The sequence below is a fragment of the Branchiostoma belcheri genome, unplaced genomic scaffold (genome assembly GCF_001625305.1).
Source record: "Branchiostoma belcheri isolate BF01 breed outbred unplaced genomic scaffold, Haploidv18h27 scaffold5, whole genome shotgun sequence".
NCBI classification, from domain to species: Eukaryota; Metazoa; Chordata; class Leptocardii; order Amphioxiformes; family Branchiostomatidae; genus Branchiostoma; species Branchiostoma belcheri.
The window spans coordinates 3741392-3763872 of record NW_017804131.1 but is presented as its reverse complement, the minus strand read 5'-3'; the positions used below and the strand labels follow the sequence as shown (position 1 = coordinate 3763872).

Here is a 22481-nt window from a genome sequence, read left to right as displayed (position 1 = left end):
CTAAACGACAATTAACGAAATTTTTACTAAAATACAACCAAGTAAAGGAACAACTAGATAAATTTATAAGTACAAAGCAACAGGAGCAAGGATAAGAGCAAGAACAAGGTACTATGAAGAAGGCGAAAAGTCTACAAAATTATTTCTAAATCTAGAGAGAAGTAATAACAAAAAACACACAATTACAAAATTGATAGGACCAGGAAATCAAATGTTACAAACAACACCGAAAATACTGCAACAATGCAAGGAATTCTATGCAAATTTGTACACATCCAGACAGGTGCATGAGGATGAGATAGAGAATTTTCTGGGAAAGGTTGAAATACCACTCACCTTGTCTGGGGAAGATAATATTTATTTAGATAGCACACTGCATGATAAAGATTTCGAAAATGCGTTATCGCAAATGAAAAGAGGGAAAACCCCCGGCTCAGACGGACTTACTGTTGAGTTTTATCAGGCTTTTTGGGACATCGTAAGCCAATTAGTAATTAATTCTATTAGAGAAGGCTTGGAAAAAGGAGAGTTATCGGTATCTCAAAGAAAAGCCGTCCTTAAACTGCTACATAAAGGCGGGGAAGATAATAACATTGATAACTGGAGACCAATCAGCTTGCTTAATGTTGATTTCAAAATATTGACACAAATATTAGCGAATAGGTTAAAACCTTTTTTATCCAAACTAATAAATGTTAATCAAACTGCTTATATAAAAGGGAGAAGTATTACACAAAACATAAGACTACTCTTAGACATCATGACATACACAGCAAAAGAAAACATACCCGGATTATTGTTATTCCTCGATTTTAAAAAGGCTTTTGATTCTGTGGAACGAAATTTCTTATTTAAAGTGCTAGAAAAATACAATTTTGGAAATCAATATACGAATTGGTTAAAAACAATCTACACTAAATGCACAAGCGGAGTTATCAACAATGGCTGGATTTCTGACTTTTTCCTTTTAGGCAGAGGAGTGAGACAAGGCTGTCCACTATCCGCAATTCTTTTTCTTTTCGTAACGGAAATACTAGCATTATATATAAATCAAAACAAAGAAATACTAGGAATTAAAATTGTAGATGGTGATAACATAAAAGAATAAAAATCTCTCAAGTTGCGGATGATACAACATTGTTATTAGGAAATGAAAAGTCTGTACATACTGCAATAGATACACTGTCTTACTTTAGTAAAATTGCAGGACCTGAACTAAATCTCAGAAAGACACAAGCTATCTGGCTTGGTTGTTGGAAATTCAGGAAAAACAAATACACGGAATTTCCGTACCCCAAACACCAATCAAGTCTTTAGGAATTTATTTCAGTTATGATAAAAAAGAGTGCAATGAAAGAAATTGGCATGAAAAAGGTTACAAAAATAGAAAGCATGCTAAACATATGGAAGAACAGAAAGCTAACTCTATATGGAAAGGTAACTATATTAAAAAACTCTAATAATGTCACAAATAACATACTGTGCTACAGCTCTATTAGCCCCAGAACAAGTTATTGTTAAACTACACCGTCTATTTTATCAATTTTTGTGGTCAGGGAAGAAAGACAAAATAAGAAGATCGGTTACCATAGCAAACTATGACAAAGGCGGACTAAAAATGATAGATATCAGAGCACAAATCGAAGCATTAAACGCTGGGATTATTAGACGTCTTATGGATAATACATCAGGAGATTGGAAAATCATACCAAGTCTTTATCTAAACAGCATTGGAAGTGACTTTCTAATCTTGAAAATGCATTTTAAAAATAGATCAAATTCTCCCAATCTACACCACATACCACCATATTATAAGCAAGCCATACTTAGTTGGCACCGAGCGGGTGGCGGAAACGTACCCGAACCAGTAACAGCTAACGAAGTCAAAAATCATATTATTTGGGGGTCTAGCTATGTCACAAAAACCCAAAGAAAAAGAAAACACGCATCATTATACTACAAGAAATGGATAGACGCAGGAATAATATACATAAGAGATCTGTTGGATAATAACAATCATATAAACGAATTACAGATACTTAACAAACTACACGATAAAAAAATTGGCTTGCTGAAATGTACACCGTTAAAAATGCAATTCCGAAAAGATGGTTAGCACTACTGAACGACACCCAATGTCAAACAACAGAATGCACAGAACAAAGATTAAAATACACAAACTACACATGTAAATACTTATACAGTATGCTAATTATCGACAAAATCGACAAACCACAGAGTGAACAAAAATGGGCTGTCATTTTTGATAAGAATTATCAAACTTTTGAACTTCCATGGATTGATATGACTATACATTTAACAACAGAAAGAAAATTATCAAACTTCATGTTTAAGTTGCTCCATAGAATACTTCCAAATAACAAAAATTTACATAGGTGGAAAATAGTACCATCCCCATTGTGCCACATTTGTAAAGTAGTAGAGGATGAAAAACACATGTTTATCAACTGTATAAGATTGGGCAACTTCTGGGAAAGGTTCAAGAAACTTTTAAATGTATTAGTCAAGATTGACCTTGATTTTGAAACTTGTATTCCCATAATGGGAATACCAAGAACTGAGAAAATGTACAAAGGAGGCAATCACATGATTGCATTAGCCCTGTATGCCATATTTAAGTCCTGGATCATGTATAAAGAGAACGAATGTTTTGATAAAATAAATTGCTTTTCAATATTTTACAAAGATCTTAAAAACATACTATGCATAGAATATAACATATCAGATACAAACGCAAAGAGAAAGTGGGGTTACTTAATTCCCCTGGTAATGTAACATATATCTATTACATTGTATTGTATTGTATTGTATATAAAAGTTTGTACAGTTTGTAAATAAAGTTCATGGACAGGACCATGAAAAGGAAAAAAAAAAAAAAAAACCGAAGGAAAATATATTGTTTGTGCTCAGTTTTTCTTCTCCAAACAGGGACCTCAGTGACCTGAACCAATGTTGTGTCTGTTACCATGGTTACAAGTGTTGGGTTACATCATGTTGCGATTTTATACCGTGAGGGATTTAGACTCCTGCCTGACCATACATATGAATGTGGTTGTATAAGAGCAGACCATGTATTACGTAAAAAAATATATACCTATTATATTACAGAGCCTGCATCACCCTCAGACCTTCAAGTTGACTACACCTTCAATGGAACAGTCGTCCTTACTTGGCAACCACGCGTCTCTGGATTGGCTGATTTCTATGACGTCATTATACACCAGCCAACCATGGGACAGGAGGCTGTACTTCAGAAACGCACGGGGGAGGAGCACGCCGAGTTACACGGACTCCGATTCGACACTACTTACGAGGTCTTAGTTTTGGCTGTGGCAAACGGCGTGAGGAGCAAAGAGGCGATTCGGACAATCAGAACATGTAAGTGATTAGAACTTCTTTTTTGTGTTTGTGGTTTTCTAGGCTGTTTATAGTGTTGAATATGACTTACTGGTATTATTGCAGTGTAAATATGCCACATTTATACATATGTGTATGTCATCGTTCTTTTGTATAGATTCGCCTTCCAATTGGACGGACTGGCGTGCTATACCGCCCTGTAGCACCACCTGTGGTACAGGCACACAAGTGTTCAGTCGGGAATGCCGATCACTCAACGGCAGCCTGTCTCCGTTCTGTACGCCAGACCAACAGTCAGTTACACAGACTACGTCCCGAGCTTGTGACGGGCTACAAGCTTGCCCAGGTCAGAATGTGGACTATCCGTGTTTTATGTTATTAAAGACTCTCCTCAATTTACTACACACTATCAATTCAAACGTATTTACTGTTAACGTATTGAACAATAACTAGACGGTGAAATTGAAGTCGAGTGCAAGTGTTACGCCATTTAGTTGGCATTTAAAGTTTTGAGACGTCGACTTCTTGCTATCTGTGCAACGAACCTGTAGAAAATGATTTCCAATAGACCTAGACTACATAAGTCCATTGGGGGTTATAAGTCGTAAATGAAAATGACGGAATACATTCCGAACATATCACTTACTCTAGATGCAGCAACTGTGTGACGCATAAAATAAATATTTTCTCAGGCTTTAGATTTTTATCTTTATATCATATCTTTATAGTTCATGGTTCCTGGTCCGCATGGGAAAGCTTTCTCCCCTGTTCCGTGTCATGTGACGGCGGTGTGACGTCACGTGTCCGGGTCTGCAGTCCTCCCCAGCTGGGTGGTTCATGGTGTCCTGGGACCGAGAACGGATCCCTGACGGAAGTACAGTACAAAAACTGCAGCGTGCACCCATGTCCCGTGCCAGGTAGGATAACTTTTGTATACAGAAAATTGTGTACTTATTTTCCAAGTTCGATTTCTGAGCATGTGGGACAAGAAATTGATGAATAGGTGAAAAGGAATGGCAATACATTTATCATGTTACGGTATGGAAAAGATAGAGTGATAGATATGATATTTCCTGCTTCAACTGAGATCCTTTTCTTCTTCATGATCATAAAAACGTTAAACCACGTAAAATCCATTACCTCATCTCAGTTATTATGAAGCAAGTTTAAACTGTAATTTCCAACACAACAAATTGGACTCATCCAAATTTTCGACTGTACAACTCCAGTCTTTGTCAACGAACACAGATGAACTTTCAAGATAAGATTAGAAATCATCTCATTTATGTTAGAGAATGTTTACTATGAAACATTCAATGCAATAGGATATTCAAGGGCAGCTACATAAATTTCACTATTGCATAATCTTTAGTGGTAACAACGTGGTCTAAGTGGTCACCTTGTAGCGTGACGTGCGGCGGAGGGATACAGTCACGTGTTCTTCTATGTGACGGGGTTACTTGTCCCGAGGAGACCAACGACACTAGGGACTGCAACACAGAGTTATGTGAAGGTATGTCTGCATGGATTTATTTTTCTTACGTTCTTGTTTGTTTAAGAGTCAAACTAGTGCCAATGGTGAAAATTTATACGTGTTACGTGTATTTGATCAAGTGTTTACCTACGCATAACAGGGATAGTGGCAACCGTAGATCTAACATATCATTCAGCACCAAGGACAGAGCAACAGGAAGGATTTCCTCTCAAATCTGTGGCTATGCTTTTTGTTGATTTAAGCTGATATACCACGATGAGAGTGGGTCAAATACCAAGCTAAGCTAATGTCAAATGCATTCACATTATTCACGTATTTATTAATGTATTTAAATTGAAGGGACATGGGGCAGCTGGTCAGAGTATAGCGCCTGTTCTGAGACCTGTGGGGAGGGGATACGTGTCAGGAGTAGAAACTGTACCGTTCCTGAGTTTGGCGGGACGGCATGCCCGGGGGACAGCAGCGACGATGGGCAACAGTACGAAGAAGCAACCTGCAATTTAGGCTTATGTCCAAGTATGTGTTTTTGTTGCATTATTATGTTGTAAACTATAATGACCAAAAATCGAAGGCATGAATTCTGTTTATGTTTTTGTATTTCTCTGTAACAGAAACTTAAAACACGACTTCTAAACACCTTTACTAATTACGATTACTAATGGTATTTCTAGGTTTATTAAGCATGTCTCACAATTCCTGCTAATTTTTGAGGTAATATTTCTTTATATTTCAAAGGGATGACCACAACGTTGTATAATAATGATGGCATTATTAGCTTCTACACAATGCACATGTTAGGCTTGAAAACATGCATGTGCTTGTCAAATGAAGTGTATAGAATTGCAATGATGCGGGGATTTAACCTAATGATACTCTGTTCCCGTTAGATCCTAACGGTACATGGGTCACATGGACCAGCGAATGTTCTGCCACCTGTGGTAATGGAACGAAAACAGTTCGACACAGATGTGCAAAAATCAACCCGGACAATCCGTTTGAAGGAGACCTGTTCTGCCCCGGGGAAAAACCGGATGAGGAGATAGTATGCCAAGTCCACCCATGTTCAGGTATGTTGTAAATTGTTATCTAATGCACAGAAATAAAGAGATAGGCACATAATGAAATTTAAGGAAATAGAATATCTGATGCGCGCACAGAAAGAAAGAGATAGACGCAGAGAGCCCATTGAATGCACCTGAATGTTCTTTGTGTTGCAAACAAAATACAAATCGACGTCAGAATAGAGTCACTAGTACTTACTACATAATATAGACATGTTATTCTGTGTTCCGGAAGGAAAGGTCTCTTGGAATAAAGATTCTGTACCATGTATCCCGTGTATAAGATATTGAGATTCTGTGGTTCCAGTATGATGATGTTGACCATCAAAAACATTGGTTAAACGGAATACTAAATCAAATCCTCGAATGTGTTCCTCCACATCCAGTAAACGGTAATTGGGGCCCTTGGTCAAATTTTACCGAATGCTCTGCGAAGTGTGGCAATGGGATACGAACAAAGACGAGGTTGTGCGACAACCCAGCACCAGAGTACTCCGGTTTGCCCTGTGAGGGTGATGTTGACAAAACCGGTCTACAGACTGAAGTCGAAAGGTGTAGGGTACGAAACTGCAGACAAGGTACTGATATTGTTTCTTCGTGATTTTGAGCAATTTAAAATTCAGTGACATTTTGTTTACTTTGTCTTTGACTTTACTTCTTTACTTTACTTCCTTATTACCTCACACTTCATGATCAATATTCTGTCATGTGAAAGGTTGCCGTCGTTCCCGGGGTGCACATGGGGTTAAGTGGCCGGAGACGGAACGCGGTAAAACAGCAACAGTACCATGTCCCACAAGACTGACTAACGGTAGGTATGGAAACGACAGCAGTCAATTGACAGTTGACGTGTATGTGTCACTCAATTCAAACGTAGGGCACTACAGAAAATGCTAGATGCGTTGCAGACAATTTTTCTATGGCGAAGGTATCATTTTATTGAAAAAAAAAAGACTTAATTGAAAAGTTTGCTATGATAATCATAAAAGCCATGATACGGTCTGAATGCCTCAGATTGCATTTGTACAATCTTGTGGTTTTATCCCTCATAGGAACTGCAACCAGGCACTGTGACCACAGAGGACGCTGGGAAGAGCAAGGTTTCTCGGACTGTGTATCGGATGAAGTCATAACCTTGCAGTGGAAGGTAAGAGCCACCGGAGAGGCTATGAATTATTTGAAGTTCAACTATACATTGATTGATTGCTTTAACAAATTGTAACGAATTTTAACCTATTGTTTTTAGCTTAATGACGTCAAAAACGTTCAAGAAACAACAGATTTTGTCGAGAAGCTGGAAGTTGTCAGTGGAAACATCAGATACCAGAAGGACATCCTCTTCATCCTGAACATGGTCAATGATGTAACCGATGACAATCCTCTTGGTGAAGACGATGGGACTATTAGAGCTAAAGACAGCTTCATACAGGTCAGCTATATGTATGGTTGTTTCAAAAGTTTAAATTTATTTAAAAAAAATTGTTATCCCCACGTCGGCGCACATGTACATTTTTTCCGCCACATTATTTTAAACACGACATGTTGACATATAAAAGTTTAGTAGATCTAGTATATATTTTCTTGCAGGCATTAGTGAGGATCATTGACAACGTATACGACAACGACTACCATCATTTGTGGGAAAGGATCATTGAGGTATGGCTGTGCACACTTGCACGAGAAGTTATATTGAGTATAGTTGCATAATTCCCCATATAGATTATGCATGCAGTTATGCATGTTTCATACAATTTCGGTAGATTCACATAGATTCATTAAAAATATTTAGTCAAAAGTGGGATACGAGAATTAAATTGCAACACCTTCACTTATACTTTACAAAACGGCTGAATACAATTTCATTATCTGTGATACGGCCTATAAAATAAGTGCGGTTCACAATCTAAGCAGTTCTGATGTCATCCTGTTACAGCATAGAGGCGTGATGCAGGCTACGCGCGTTTTGAAGTTAATGGAGAATATAGCAGACGCAGTAATGGACTACGTCAGTCATCAGGACATCAACGAAATGAACCTACGGAGGAACAACATAGGTGGGTGATCAATTTTATCTTGTTTTCTGTCAGGAATAGCTAAATGAGAAAATTCTTGATCTTCGTGATGTGGTTGGCATACCTCTAGTGTTCAAGCAGTTATCATAGAGGCATCGCAGTAGATAGAAAATGCTACATGAATGTATTTGTGGTATTCGCGTAGTTTGGACGTGATCTTTCATGTGATCTATCTGCAATAGGAATCAATGTTCTACTGGTTCCTACCAGCGACATGACGGGACGGAACTTCACAAGTGCCCTGGGAAGAAGGCGAGCAGGAAGAGCTAATCTCACGATATCAGGATCTGTACTGACGGACAAGAATAATACCGTCGGTGAGCAATTTCTGTGAAAAGTTGCTCGCATGTCACATGAAAAGTCTGCATGTCACATGTCTACAGATGATGTGCTGACAGCATATCAATGTACATAAAAGTGTTGTCTAGATTATATTTCTATGGTGATATTCATGTAATTTACCTAGGGTTTGTACGTAGAAACAGTTCAAGGCCATATGCTTTAACTGATTTCTCCTTCTTAATTCTACAGATATTCCGGAGAAATCTGCGGTTACGTTTCTTAATTTTGACAGCCTACACGCTCTGCTGACTACAAGGTACAAACAACACAATGACGTTACTTTTAACTATTATTTGACGAGTTTTACAAAAATGCTTTTGACTGACTTACACATTTACAACATGAGGTTTCAAAAATGAAACTTTCATATTTGTCTAAACGTATCAACAATATGAAGGCGATAAATTTCCATTACTTCATGTCTTTATCGCAGTGAATATCTTGATGAGAGGAGGCAGATCATCAACTCTAGAATCGTAGGTATTTCAACGGAGCTACTTCCAGTGGAACCTTTATCCGAACCTCTGGCCATCCGGTTTGAACATTTCCAGGTGAGACAAAAGCTTTGATCGGGAGTCACAGTCCGTGACTCCCAATAAAGGATCGATAATTTTTGGTCAGTGGTTCCCTTTTTTCGTATTCTATAAGTTTTCTTCTATGATAGGAGTTAAACGGCCATACAATTTGTGGACCAGTCCATTCAGTTTATTTAGTTCAGGAAAAAGGATCGTTGAAACTGGTTATAGCTGTCCTTTACAGATTAATCTTTCATTTTCATAGGCAGGGAAAAACCCAACGTGTGTTTTCCTGGACATAGTGAATGTGCAAGGGTAAGTCTTTGTAAACTCTTACAAAATCGCATTACATGACATTTGGCTCAAAATTTGCTCTTCATTGCTGTGTGTATATAGCCTGGGTTCCATCAAGGTGGTAGCGACTGTAGGAGCGGACGTAAACTAACCAGGATGGAACCCAGGCCAGTGTGTATAAACAAAGCCAACGTTCAGTTATGATATACATAAAGAGGTCCACTGAAATGTTGTGTCTCTTTTCAACTTTTTGTCCAGCCTGTATAACCCTAGTGGATGTCAGGTATTTGAACACACCGAAGACTACACAGTCTGCCAATGCTCTCATCTCCAGAGGGCCTTTGCTCTTCTGATGGAGGTTCGGGAAGAGGTAAGCTTGCAAAATTGTCTGTGTGAAATTGTCATGATACAGATTTTTGCCATGTGTCCTTTTATACTCCGAGTCCATAGAACAAGCTCACAGAATCACATAATGAGCTCACAGAATGATTTTTTGTTTGAAAGTTGTTCCTATTTTTTATTTGATAATGTGGTTTTGATACCAGGTTCAGAAAGGGGCAGTCTGGGTGTCACCTCTTATTGGAGATATCGTTGCGTTGACTCTGGTGATCGGCACACTTGGTGCTTATCTTTTACTGCGGTAGGTAACGTCCTATCAAACAGCATCTTCTGATGATAACTGTGTAATATTTCATCTGTGGTAAGATTGACAAGAACTAACAAAGCATTGAACAAAAAATAAGCCTGATTTGAGATGATTGCAACGTAATAATGCTTTTATTACACTGACTTATCGCCAAGTTTGCAATATCGATACTAAAGCCAGCAGCGACAACGGTATTGTCATTCTCTCTAAACCTGTTCTAGGCGATACATGTCCGCTTATGGCCACGTGGTGAAGAATATACTTGTGTGCCTGGTTGCTGCTGAAGTTACCGCTCTGGTTAACGTCATTGATGAAGCCAGCATCAAGGCGTTCCTTGGGGACATCAAGGTACATTTACTCTGCGAAATGATCATTTCATGCTTTAGCTATTGTATGTTTTTTGGGCAAATTTCAGAGTTTGTTTTAGAATTTGGGCGGTATCACATGTAATTTATGTACATTGTACCTCATGTAACTTCCCAAGGATAACAACGTTGAGCTGATACGTATACATGAACACAAGAATGTCTCCCTCCACTGTGTAGGAAGTATGTCTTGGTTTGACCGTACTATCACATCTAAGTGTGTTGTGCACGTTCTACTGGCTGGTACCTTTGTGCCTCCAACATTACCTGGACGTGCTGGCGCCCCGTGCCGAGTCACCCTGGTGGAGGTACCGGATACTGGGCTGGGGTCCGCCCGTGGCTGTGGCAGCCGTGACCGTGGGGATAAACTACCAGGCCTACCTAGATCTGAACGGAAAGTATGTCGTTCATTACCCACAGTTGTCATTTTTAGTGCTGATATCTTACGTTACATTGTAGTTTTTGTCAGTATTATAAAGCGCCGTAGTATGTATGTTTTACCAATGGTCCGGGTTTTTTTTATCTATAGTGGTCATGTTCCATGTCATACGTACATGCACACGACAAACTACATGTAGCTCCAACTCGCTGTATATTGCGTTAACTCGTCTATCTTATATCACATCTAGATGTGTTCTGCCTGTTGATGACTATCTGATTCTTGCAATGACAGCACCGGCTGGCTTCGCTGTCCTGGTAGGTATTAAAAAAGTTTTTTTGTATGAGCTTGAGGTTGAACTCATAGTTCCAAAATATATAATCGTGACAATTACAGATTATTGTAGCAAATATGTGTAAGTTAGCTAATTCCCAAAAACGACGTGAATAACGAGCTTCATTGTGACTATATTGATAGTTGATGATTTGTTGGCATATCATGCTTTCCGAAACTCCCCAAAGTGAAGTGACAAGATTTCCCACATTGTCTCCCTCTCTTCAGGTTGCCACAACTGTTATCATCATAACAGTCCGCGTGGACCATGTCATCTCTAAGACCATGAAAGGGGCCGCTTTCAAGAAACCCAGGATGGAGAAAATTGGGTAAAATCTTGTGAATTTATCTATGTCGATAACCATTTAAAATGGAAACCTACTAGTAATTCTTTTCTAGCTTAACTTCATTTGATTGGTGTCGTCATTTTGACTGTGTTGTTTTGTGGTAAAAGATCACAACTTATTGCGAGAATCTGGCCAGCAATGCCAGAAAGTTTGCGCATACATTGGTGAACAACGCAACAAAAACTGATGACCTCTCTTGGTGTTGAACATCATAGTGGCCTTGCTCTCAAAGCTTATTATAAACCAAACCTCAGCCTCTTCATGATGCGTTACAGAATGTCTTGCATTTTTCAGTGGTGAGATTTGGCGGTCTAGCGTTCTTGCTCTTCTCCTGTGCATCACGTGGCCAGCAGGGTATGTTGCCATGGCAACACAGAGCTCGACCTTTGAGAACGTCTTTGGCATCTCAAACACAATCCTGGTAATATCAACTCTTATACATTTGTATATGATTATTAATAAGTAGTACATTACACCTGTTATATTATCTATGATGCAACACAAGTGCATGGTGAATAAAAAGACCAATGTATGCATACAAATGTACACATTACTGCTACTTTTGCAGCACTATAGCTAGTGTCGCTATTGTTACTGTCACTGATGAGTGTTAACTGTTTAATTGACCCCCTATTCGCTACTTCACATTGCAGGGCATATACATTGCACTGTTCCTTGGGCTGTGGTCTCAGGAGGTGAGTGATATTAACTTTGCTCTTTTAACTTAATAAAATAAAATAAAAGCTGCCCTCTTTCAAATCCAAGCACATCATCTTCATCTCATTAAGAGAATTGGATGTGTGACACAAAGTCAGTCATTCACCTAAACAGTGTTGATACACATGCGGATATGATTAATTGAGGTTATGGCTATTGATATGATACATATAACATGATCAATTCTTGTGTTGTAAATGTAGGTGAGAATTGCCTATGGTCGGAAGTATAAGAAGATTGACTACCTGGTGGAAGCCACACCGCGCCCAGTACCAAAGTACATCCCATAGAGATCCACTATTTGAAAGCTTATCATATATTGGTGTTAATATCATTCTTATGTACAAAGCATAAAACTGTGTTATTCCAAAGCATATATATTTAATCCTCTTTTATAACCTGTCAGTTTTGGTCAATGAACTGGGGGCAAACCATGAACCCAATATGTTGTGTGGTGATACATAAATTAGGTAACTGCATGATACCATGGTTGAGATAAATACATGTATAAGCTATTAAATTACATGATGTAAACAATACCATGCTTTTGCGTATGAATATTCTGGCATTAGCTCATTCTATAAATAAAGAGTCTGATCAGAACATTTTGAGAGATGTCTATATTTCCTTTATTTTTTCTTACTTCATAATACATGTATCTGTCTACACAACTTGGAGAAAGGCTATCTTCATGTAGTAGGCAAGTACTTGATGTAGGGGGCATCTTTGTAACATACATGTCAAGTTTTTGTTCTTTACAACAGTCTTGTGATAGTACATGTATGAAGTATAGATATAGAGCCAAAATACATTGTATTTCAATTATCTTAAATATTAAACAAATACATTAAAATTCATACAACTTAAATGTATTGCTTCCTTTGAGAACCTTTGCACATATTATGATCAAGTGTAGAAAACCATGAATCTTTCTGCAGTAATCCTGACTTGGAATGAATAACTTGCTTTAGTATAACATTTGGCCTGGGTTGATCTTAAAACATATTATTTGGACTTTTCTTTCTTCTTGCCCCCTGACTTCTTGCTCTCCTTCTGTGATACCTCCTTGCTGTCATCTCGAGGCTTCTGCCATGGTAGAGGGTGCCTCCGGTAGATAGGCCAAGGAGGGAGGGTCAACTGAAAAAAAAAAAATACATCAGAATACTAGTACATGTACTACAAGTCAGATATCTTATATGTTGTATTGATGGGATATTCATAATTGTGGTAACACTGGTAAGATACACACATATCTAGTCAACTTGTACTCAGTGGTGGCTGGTTGTGATACTCTGAACATCCTCATCTGTTGTAAGTATTCTTTACTCATCAATTATGGCCCTAGATTGTTCACCTATATTAGCATCAATTCTAATGGTTCAATGAACTTCAGTTAACTATCACACTAATGTTATGTCTTGAATAATGACAATGCTTTTAGTAGTACAGCTATATAGAACATAACTCACCAGGCAGGATAGGATGAAGCCTGCCACTAGGATGTACACAGTCTGCACAAACTGCTCACACACGTATCCCCAGGCAAACCCTACCACCTGGACAGTCAGCAACATGGAAATCAATCAATCAAACAATGCTCTCTAAGCATGAGTGGGTGGCAATACTGGAGATGGGGAGATGGGGAGACAACATAAGAAACTGGACAGGTTGGTGACTATTAGACTATGCAGAGGAATAAGGATGGATGAAGCTGGTGCTGGAAGCATAGCCCTTAAATCTAAGGAGTGGGGGCAAGGTTGAAAGTGAAGCATAAATAATCGTTCATTTGTTTTATTAGCACATCCATTAGGCATTATTTGGATATTTACATAATTTCAAACTATTCTTCCTGGAGTCGGCTATAATGCAATTAGATAAAACATAAAGAACAAAACTTATACAATTGATAGACAGAAAGGTTCTCATCTATACCGCATTGCTGTGATTTAAGCACCACCTTGTCAATGTATTAAATTACAAGAGAATTCTGTGAAGAGCCTTGCCACCAAAAATGCAATGGATGTATACTCACTGCAAAGACAACGATGATGATCTGAAATATCTGCTCAGCTAGCTTCTGTCCTTTGTAGTCCTGTAACATTTGAACACAACTTGTGAGAAAGAGGCGCCTTCATGTTATGATAAATGTCATGCGGAAAAGATATAAACAACCACATGTAATGTTAGCCGGTTTCCGCCCCCCTCCCTCTCTGCAGTTTTGTCCATATGGCATACTGTTTATGCAGGTTACCAGAGCGTACGCGTCTATTTCTCACAAACCTTTCTGAATTTTCTTGTACGGGATAAACCCTACTTACCATGTGACTCGGTATGGCGTTCAGTTTCTCTTTAATGGCCTCCATTGTCAGTGTTTTTGGAGGAAAGATACGACAAAATTTTCCGTGCTGATGTGTCTCTAAGTCTCTCGCAGCTCTCGCGAGACTTTGGTTGGGATATACCAGTCAAGAAAAGGGAGGATTGTGAACATTTTTCTATCCCCCAAATAAGACACTAGAAGGATAAATAATGCTCAAAAGAAAGCTTATTCCTATCAACGAACTTTCTTTACCTCATTTCCAGTGACATTTGCTGCTAGAATTAATCCAGGTCAACAAAGGATGCACTGTTCAGGTGACCTTTAACCTTTCGGCTAGCGCGCGTCTGGACACAGATTTCAGTGGGAATGTGAGTATTTAAACTCCAAATTTATAAGATTTAGAGACTTATATCATACAATTTCTTTTCCCTTGTGTAAAGTAGACAATGTCCCGTAGTATCCATTTAATATCACCTTCACGTGAGCCTTAAATACGCTTTATACAGATGTCTTTTTCCCTTGATCGTCGCCTTCAACAGAGCCCCTCTGTCTGCGGAACCAAAATAAAGACGTGATTGATAACAGACGACGGCGGCGCTACGTGGCGCGACTCGGTTGTTTTCCATTAGCCTTTGTAAACAGTAACAATTCCCTAACTGGTTTGATACCTTAGACATGTTTTATCGCACGTTTTAGCCTGAACGGGACCGTTTTTGTTATATTTCCACCAGCCACGATATTTTACTACGTGGCACTTGGACTACATCTGCCGTCCAACTGTGTACAGAGTGGGAGGCTGTCTGGATGCGGCTGCTGGATTTATCGTGAGGTTTGAGAGAGATCTGAGGCTACGGGCAGACAGAAGACGGCATCATGCCTATCCTGGCGGCCATGGCGATCTCTCCCCGGAAGAGTATGTATTATCATAACTAAACCATGAATATGATAATTAATATAAATATATATAATGTCTTTGATTGGATCAAGGGCATTCTATCATCGATGAAAGCTTCTTGACAGGATCAACCAAGGACGTCCTTGGATCAACTAGATATGATTGACACCCATGCAGGCAGTAGTCCGAAATGAAGCCGCTAGGTGCTTGGGTTTAAAATCAAATTAATTACTTATTCCAAATAGTTTAATATCCCCACTGTTCAACGTTATCGACTAGGACTAGGAGAATGTTTTTTTAGGCATTTTGTTTACGAACCTACATACAAACAAAATTATGAAGCAAAACAGTGCTATATACAGCCTCAATATGTTTTTGTTGAACTCTGGCAAACTTATTACTAGTACAGAAATTTCAATGGTCTCCTTTCTGTTGCTCTGTGTACATGGTGTAGGTGGATAGTTTTAGATACCATACATTTATACATGGTAGCTTTAGTAAGCAGAGACTTGATTTTGACTTGTAAGTCTTCTTCATGTTGCAGTTTTCCTGTTCCTGGTGTTTGGTGGGGCCATCGCTCTGCTGCTGGCCTTCCATAAACCCAGCAGGAAGAAACTTATGCAGGCACCAAAACTTGTCTTTGATAGTGAGTAAACAAGTCATTCCACATAACACAATTTCTTATGAAATATGGTGTTTTCACTGTGTACACTAATAATATTACTAGTAGGCCATAGCATCACAAGTAGATCTACAGTGACATACATGTACATGTACAGTAAGAAAAAACTGGAAATTGATGTCCAACTATGTGTACATGTGTATCAGGCTTAAGCATCTACTGTTGTCAGAAGCTGATATAGAAATGGTATTAGAATGGGGCAAGCATAGCCTTACATATGATTTCAAAGAGAATGAATTCCTACTGTAATATGCATTAGATACTAGAATTATCATCTCTGTCATACAAATGCTATATAATTAGAATATATCCTATAATCTCATATATGAATAGATTCAAATTGTTAATTTTGAAGCAACTAGTATTCAAATTCATTTTGTATTTCATCAATTCAGGCAGGAATGCAGGAGAGTTGAAGCCCCCATCAGGTTTTGATGCTGCTGCTGACACCATCCCTGTGGTCATCAGTACTGATGAAGGCCGGCTGATGGGAGCTGTGGCAGCCATCAACAGTATCGCAACCAACGCCAAATCTCCTGTCAAATTCTACCTCATCACAGACCAGGACGCTAAAGACCATCTGGAGTAGGTGGAATTAATCTCCAAGCAGATCTTTCGGTGGCCACAAAGACAGTATCAAATTGGCCAGGCAATATACATGTACCAAACAGTATGGATACTACTTGGCTAACCAAAAGATCTGCTTGCATATCTGATTTATTATAGTTTGTGCTTATAAACCTGCAATTCTCCTGCAGTCTCTTAGTGTCACTGACGTGGATGCTACCTGAAATGTCTGACCATTTCGAAAGTCATATCCAGTTACTTGAGTAACTGTTTTGGGCAGATCTGCTTGGAGATTAGGTTGAATTGGAAGGAACCTACAGGGCATGTTATGATGTAGAAAAGAATGCTTAAGTTTGTAATATTCTTTTTTACGTGATGCAGTGATAGCGAAAGGAAATTGTTCAAGTACAGGAAACATATGTTGTAAGATATCTCTCAATGAAACGTCGTCTTATTTTCCCAGACAGTGGATCATGAAGACGAGACTTCACAGTATCAACCATGAGATTATCGTGTTTAACGAGGACTGGGTGAAGGGGAAGATCAATGTGAGAGGAGGACGACAGGAGCTCGCTAGTCCTGTAAGGCCTGTTTATCTTACTACATTCTAAATAAAGTATGTTTGTGGTAAACATTGCTGTATGTTTCAATGCCTTGCATTTACAACATTTTAGGTACTACAATTATAGCAAACAAACCTTTATTAAGTTATTAAACCTGCATTTCCCCTCTGGTCTCTCAGTCACTGATGAAAGCTAGTGGATACTAGCTGAAACGTCTGACATTTTCAAAATCATATCCAGTTACTTGAGTAACTGTTTTTGGCCTATCGTATTACCTGGATGTCTATTCATCGACAAACCTTTATTAAGTAGTAATACACTTGAAAAGGACTACCTTTACCTTTTACACTCTAATAACCAAGAACTTAATACTAGTATTTGAGAAAATACAGTTCCTTGAACTAATACAAATGGTGTACTCTTCTATCCATTCACAGATCAACTATGCCAGATTTTACCTTCCAAAGCTGCTGCCTCCTGACTTCAATGGAAAGGTTATATATTTGGATGATGATGTCATAGTTCAAGGTCAGTACCAATATCTTCTTATTTTTCCTTTCTTTTGCCAATCATTGTCCCCTCCTCTCCTAATCCTATGCTTTTCTAAAAATTTTACAAACCAAGGGAGTAATCATGACATAACTTAAGGGTGTTTTTCTTAACTATTATAACCCTTTACCTGTCTACCTGTCCAGGTGACATCACACAGCTGTATAACACCAAGGTGGATGAAACATTGGTCATGGCCTTCTCTGAAGACTGTAACACTGTGTCCAACAGATTTGGCCTCTTCATGGTGGGTTCATAAGGATATTCCATTTCTATTGAATCAGATCTTTGATGGAAGGGTAGTCAGAATTTTTGGCATTCTCTTTGTCAATTTCTATTTCTTTCAAATCAGTATCTTCTCACCCCCCTCCCTTTTATAGAAAACACCTGACCCCCATGGAGAATTGTTTAATAGAACAGTCCTAATTACTTTTTGTCTGAGTGGACATACCAGCCTATGTTGTGTTTACTGTTTCTCAGAATACATTATTTTCTGTGTGCAACACAGCTTGGTTTGTTAAACTACTAGCTAATTGATGACATTATGTAGTATTGTACCTGCAGAAGTTGTACATATACATGCTAGCCATCATTTAAAGCTAAGTTTCCATATTTCTCCTTCCTAACAGAACACATATGCCAACTACATCAACTTTGGGAATGAGAACGTGAAGAAACTTGGGATGAAGCCGGGGACTTGTTCCTTCAACACAGGAGTTTTTGTTGCCAACATGACGGAGTGGAAGAACCAGAAAATCACAGACAAGCTGGAGTTTTGGACAGCACTTAATACCGAGTAAGACTTGGTCAATTTGTGTATGGTTATGAGAAGGTTATTCCAAGGAGCACTTGGAAATAGATTAAAAACAATGGTATCTTTGCTGTAAATTATGTCATATCAACTTGCAAGAACAAATACACGTAAATCATTTCTTTTACATGCCCAGAGTGATATTAGTAAGAATGCTACAAAATGTGACATCTGGATGGTTTGTAGAATTTTTCATGTACCAAAACGTATTTCAATTGTTACGTTTGACTGCTTGACCAATGTAAAGGTAAAGTATGATTATCATTACAATTTGTCCAGTCTTGTCAAACTAAGGATAGCAGCTTATTCAAAAGCTGCTGATTCTTGCACTGATGATAGCAGGTTATTCACCAGCTGCTGATTCTCCTTCCCAGGGAGAATGTGTATGGTGCCCAGCAGGGAGGTGGGGGTTCCCAGCCCCCCATGATGATCGTGTTCTACAACCAGTACTCCAAAATAGACCCCATGTGGCACATCAGACATCTAGGTTTGTACTGTCATTTTTATATCCTTTTATGTCTCAGAATTTTGCAATTGTGTGTTTGAGTCTTTGAAATGATAAGAAAATATAATCATTGAACAGACAATGGTTTTGCCTACCCACTGTACCTAATTGTTCAGGCAAGGTATCTTTCTATGTGTTAGAAATTTTCTTTTGTAGTGTATTTTAGATGTACATTTCTTTCTTTAAAACCAGCTGACAGACCTTGACCATTTCTTTTCAAAAATAACTTTTTTCTGAAGTTTAAATAGGACTGTGTTCTACTCTAGTCTTGGTATCAATGAACCATGCTCAAATCAACCTTAACCAATCAGATCGCTTGTTTTATTCAAGAGATTTTTGTAATGTTACACCTTTGCAGGTTGGACAGCAGGAACAAGATATTCCAGACAGTTCATCATGGAGGCAAAACTCCTCCACTGGAACGGGCGCTTCAAACCCTGGGGCCGCACCTCGCAGCACATGGACGCCTGGGAACGGTACTACATTCCAGACCCGACAGGGAAATCCCAACTCACCAGGAAATTCCGAATGTTTTAACTGAAGACAAGGTCTCCATATCAGTAATATATAAGCCACAACATTCATGGACGTAGACAAAGCTAGTAGAGTATTGGCCTTAGATTTAAAGGTATACATGTACGTCAAGACATGAAACATGTCTTTTAAAAATAGAAAATCTCTAAGCCAAACTTATCTCCTATTGTAAGGCCACACCAATTTAATTTGTTGAAAAAATATGAAGCAACAGGGCAAAAAAAAACCAGGTCTAGGCATCCTATTATAGCCTCAAATGCTACAATAGGAGCCATGAAGTCAACACAAAAGTCTGGGTTAATATTTAAACAATGAATTGCATTGATAGATGGAAAAACTGTAACAACTAGGAAGACAAGGACTTTCCTCAACTGTTGGGGCAAAATATGAGCATATTTGAGTAGATTCAGAACCATAATCTTTTTTTTTTGCAAACCAGAAAAAAATGAAGAGGCAAATCTGAGAACCAACAAATTAAATTGGTGTGGCCTAAGTAGTTAAAGTACATTCTTAAATACAGCATTGGTGGGTAGACCCTCTGTATCGTGGACTTGGTCACTTTGTACTACTGTTTACCTAGTCTGTGCTGTTGTGAATTCTTGCCAAACTATCTTCTTGTACATTCGAGGTAAACTAACTGCAGAAAGTAGCAAGTGCTCAAGACTTAAGGAGTAGCAACAATTTTTATTGTTATGAAGTGATTGTTTTGTAACAGTTTGTTGATTGCTGTTTTGTAACAGTTTGTTGATTGCTAATAATTTCATGACATCTAACTTATGTTGCATTTATAAACAATAAGAAAAAGGATATTGGACATTTGTAGTAACCAGTTGTTTTAGATAGCAAGTATCGATAACATTCATGTATGCCCATTTTGCCATATGTTTACATTTAATGCATTTTTTTTCTATGAAAAAAATTATCAGTTGGTTCTGTATTCTGACACTAACATTTTAAGGTGCTATGTTTTGTTACTCAAATGTTCACTGCCCAAAGTCAGCATACAAGTATACTGGTGCTTAATATAAGGCTATATAGAACTATTTCTCTGAAATATGTTTCACTTATATATTGTATCTGTATACACATTGATAAGTTGCCAATACTTCTTCTAAAATGTTGTATTCAAATTTTGTAACAAAGGTAATTGTTTGCTAGAAAGATTCTAGTCTAGATCTAGATTTTCTCAGTGTTTGCTGAAGTATATTTTTGTCATTCTTTTTTAATGAATCTCATTGTGTAAAGCATTTGTAAACTTTTTTGCCAAAGAAGAATCCGACCTTACTGCAGTAACTAATGCTAAGTATTATTATATGCCCCTTTACTGTAATATAATAATGTTAGCAGTGTAGCAATGTTGATGTAATATATATTTGTAACACATTTTTTGCACTAGCAGTATATTTATATTATTTACTTTTATACGTTTTGTAAGAGAAAAATAGTTTTTAAGTAGCGCCTGCAGAGGCATAAACTAACCAGTGAAAACAGCTGATATTGTGTGAAGCTACAGTGTAGTTATAGCGTCTGCATTTTTGTACGTACAAAATCTCAATTATTTTGCTGCAAATAAAACCGTTCTGTGTCGTGAAATGATGATGGTGATGTATTGTGTCAAATTTAGCTAGCGCCTATAATTTGATTGACAAGCAATGGCAATGGCTGAATTCATGTAGGGATTTCCAGTTGTCAAGATATATAAACTCAAGGTTTCCTGACCAGGAAATAAATTAGAAGTCGAATGGGCTATTTAACAAACAGATTAGGGCGATTTGCTGGTAGCAAAACCTGTACTTTTGTGTAGAAAAACACTAAAATAGTGGACCTAGATGTTTGTGGTTGTACTTTACAATGTATATCAAAACAAGTAAAGAATGAAAAAAAAAGTATGGAAAAATTTCGACGTTTCCCTCCTCTTAAGTGAAAGAGTCCGATGGCCGTGACGTAACACGACAACAGAGGGACTCCACACAGGCCAGTGTTCTCCCTCGTACAGCGATCAGTCCGAGGCATAACACGGGGCAAGTAAGAACCACAGCTTCTCATAAAAGTTTTATTAAAACGCCTAAAAGGTGAGTACGCCAGCAATCCTAGTCTGGTTTCTTTTTAAGAGCGTACTGGCTTCTATGAATGGCAGGTCGTCCGTACGTGTAAAATCGCCAGTCAAATATAGAAACGCGAAAGGGCTGTGTACAGTGGCCAGTCTATTTTTGGATGTAGAGCACACACTGTATTTAGGCCAGGCCAAATTTGTATGGGCACTAATGCCGTGCATTAGAAATTATGATGATTTCTATTCTCATACGAATGATGCGATTGGGGAAAATATTCGCATTTGATTTGTGATGTGCTATACAATGCAGTTATTTGCCTTATCACATTACATCACATGGGGCTGTTGGTATGTATGGCAGTGAAAGAGGAGATATCATACAGTCCTTGTAAGTACGCCATGTAGTGAAGCTAACTAGTACTGCATTCAGTATGACTATAACTAACTTTCATGCTGTACATGCCTTTGATAAGGATGACCAAAGTCACGTACGTTATAGAACAATACAAAATAGGATGCGAGAAAACGCATGGTAGCTGTGACTTCTTTCGCTTTATTTCTTAGATAGCAACAAGTTCCAAGAACCACAAATAACAAAAGCGGGTTCAGAGTTCAGACATGGCGTCCAAGAAAAGAGGCCGGACATGGAGGAAGAGAAAAAGAGGAAAACGCGAGCGAGACAGCCGGCCAGGTAAGATATCGAGATGTCTACATGCATTCTGTTCAATTCGTCAATTCCTCTCAATTTTTCGTTGGCAGAAACCATTCTTAAGTCAAACTTCAAAATTGCATTTTTTTATATCCAGTGTACCAGGGTGAAGACAGGGAATTAATCAACCTACAACAATTCATGAAAGCCAACGATTTTAAGGGATGTCCCCTTAAACCAGCCGTCTTCCCAGGTGAGTTGCCTTTGATTGTTGTTTTTTTTTCGTCATCGGTTTTACATAAAAGATGAATTGTAGCTGTTGACTTTGGAAGAAGCCCTGGCCTGAAACAAATATAATATTTGTCCCAACGTAAAACTGTACAACATCACATATCTATAGAAACAACCCATA

General features: G+C 38.3%; 4 protein-coding genes across 7 annotated transcripts; 3 read left to right on the top strand and 1 right to left on the bottom strand.

The window, feature by feature from the left end:
• The first annotated feature begins 3513 nt into the window (after nt 1–3513).
• LOC109479662 (brain-specific angiogenesis inhibitor 1-like) lies at nt 3514–6246 on the top strand. Its single transcript, XM_019781651.1, has 6 exons — nt 3514–3724; nt 4107–4295; nt 4751–4891; nt 5213–5389; nt 5761–5940; nt 6242–6246. The coding sequence occupies exons 1-6, from the start codon at nt 3514–3516 to the stop codon at nt 6244–6246; spliced, it is 903 nt and encodes a 300-aa protein (XP_019637210.1).
• Nucleotides 6247–7524: 1278 nt separating this feature from the next.
• LOC109480151 lies at nt 7525–11213 on the top strand. 3 transcript variants are annotated; one of them, XM_019782310.1, is made up of 9 exons: nt 7525–7590; nt 7868–7988; nt 8538–8604; nt 8782–8899; nt 9129–9178; nt 9416–9527; nt 10349–10566; nt 10798–10864; nt 11109–11213. In XM_019782310.1, the coding sequence occupies exons 2-9, from the start codon at nt 7880–7882 to the stop codon at nt 11211–11213; spliced, it is 846 nt and encodes a 281-aa protein (XP_019637869.1). In that variant the 5' UTR covers nt 7525–7590; nt 7868–7879. The 3 variants fall into 3 exon arrangements, 1 of the variants encoding a protein (XP_019637869.1); XR_002140824.1 differs by lacking the exons at nt 7525–7590; nt 7868–7988; nt 8538–8604; ... (3 more) ...; nt 10798–10864; nt 11109–11213 and adding exons at nt 9701–9797; nt 10025–10151 and having other exon boundaries at nt 10349–10455; XR_002140823.1 differs by lacking the exons at nt 7525–7590; nt 8538–8604; nt 8782–8899; ... (3 more) ...; nt 10798–10864; nt 11109–11213 and adding an exon at nt 8189–8290 and having other exon boundaries at nt 7882–7988.
• Nucleotides 11214–12352: 1139 nt separating this feature from the next.
• LOC109480153 (signal peptidase complex subunit 1-like) lies at nt 12353–14408 on the bottom strand. Its single transcript, XM_019782311.1, has 4 exons — nt 14263–14408; nt 13977–14036; nt 13414–13500; nt 12353–13081 (listed from the first exon to the last, which is right to left on the bottom strand). The coding sequence occupies exons 1-4, from the start codon at nt 14305–14307 to the stop codon at nt 12950–12952; spliced, it is 324 nt and encodes a 107-aa protein (XP_019637870.1). The 5' UTR covers nt 14308–14408; the 3' UTR covers nt 12353–12949.
• Nucleotides 14409–14512: 104 nt separating this feature from the next.
• On the top strand, nt 14513–19559 carry LOC109480150 (glycosyltransferase 8 domain-containing protein 1-like). Of its 2 annotated transcripts, none has more exons than XM_019782308.1 (10): nt 14513–14629; nt 14993–15174; nt 15701–15802; nt 16234–16423; nt 16869–16986; nt 17406–17496; nt 17664–17764; nt 18147–18313; nt 18703–18815; nt 19192–19559. In XM_019782308.1, exons 2-10 carry the CDS (start codon nt 15135–15137, stop codon nt 19368–19370), a joined length of 1101 nt encoding a protein of 366 aa, XP_019637867.1. In that variant the 5' UTR covers nt 14513–14629; nt 14993–15134; the 3' UTR covers nt 19371–19559. The 2 variants fall into 2 exon arrangements, with proteins under 2 accessions (XP_019637867.1, XP_019637868.1); XM_019782309.1 differs by having other exon boundaries at nt 14517–14629; nt 15049–15174.
• Nucleotides 19560–22481: the final 2922 nt, after the last annotated feature.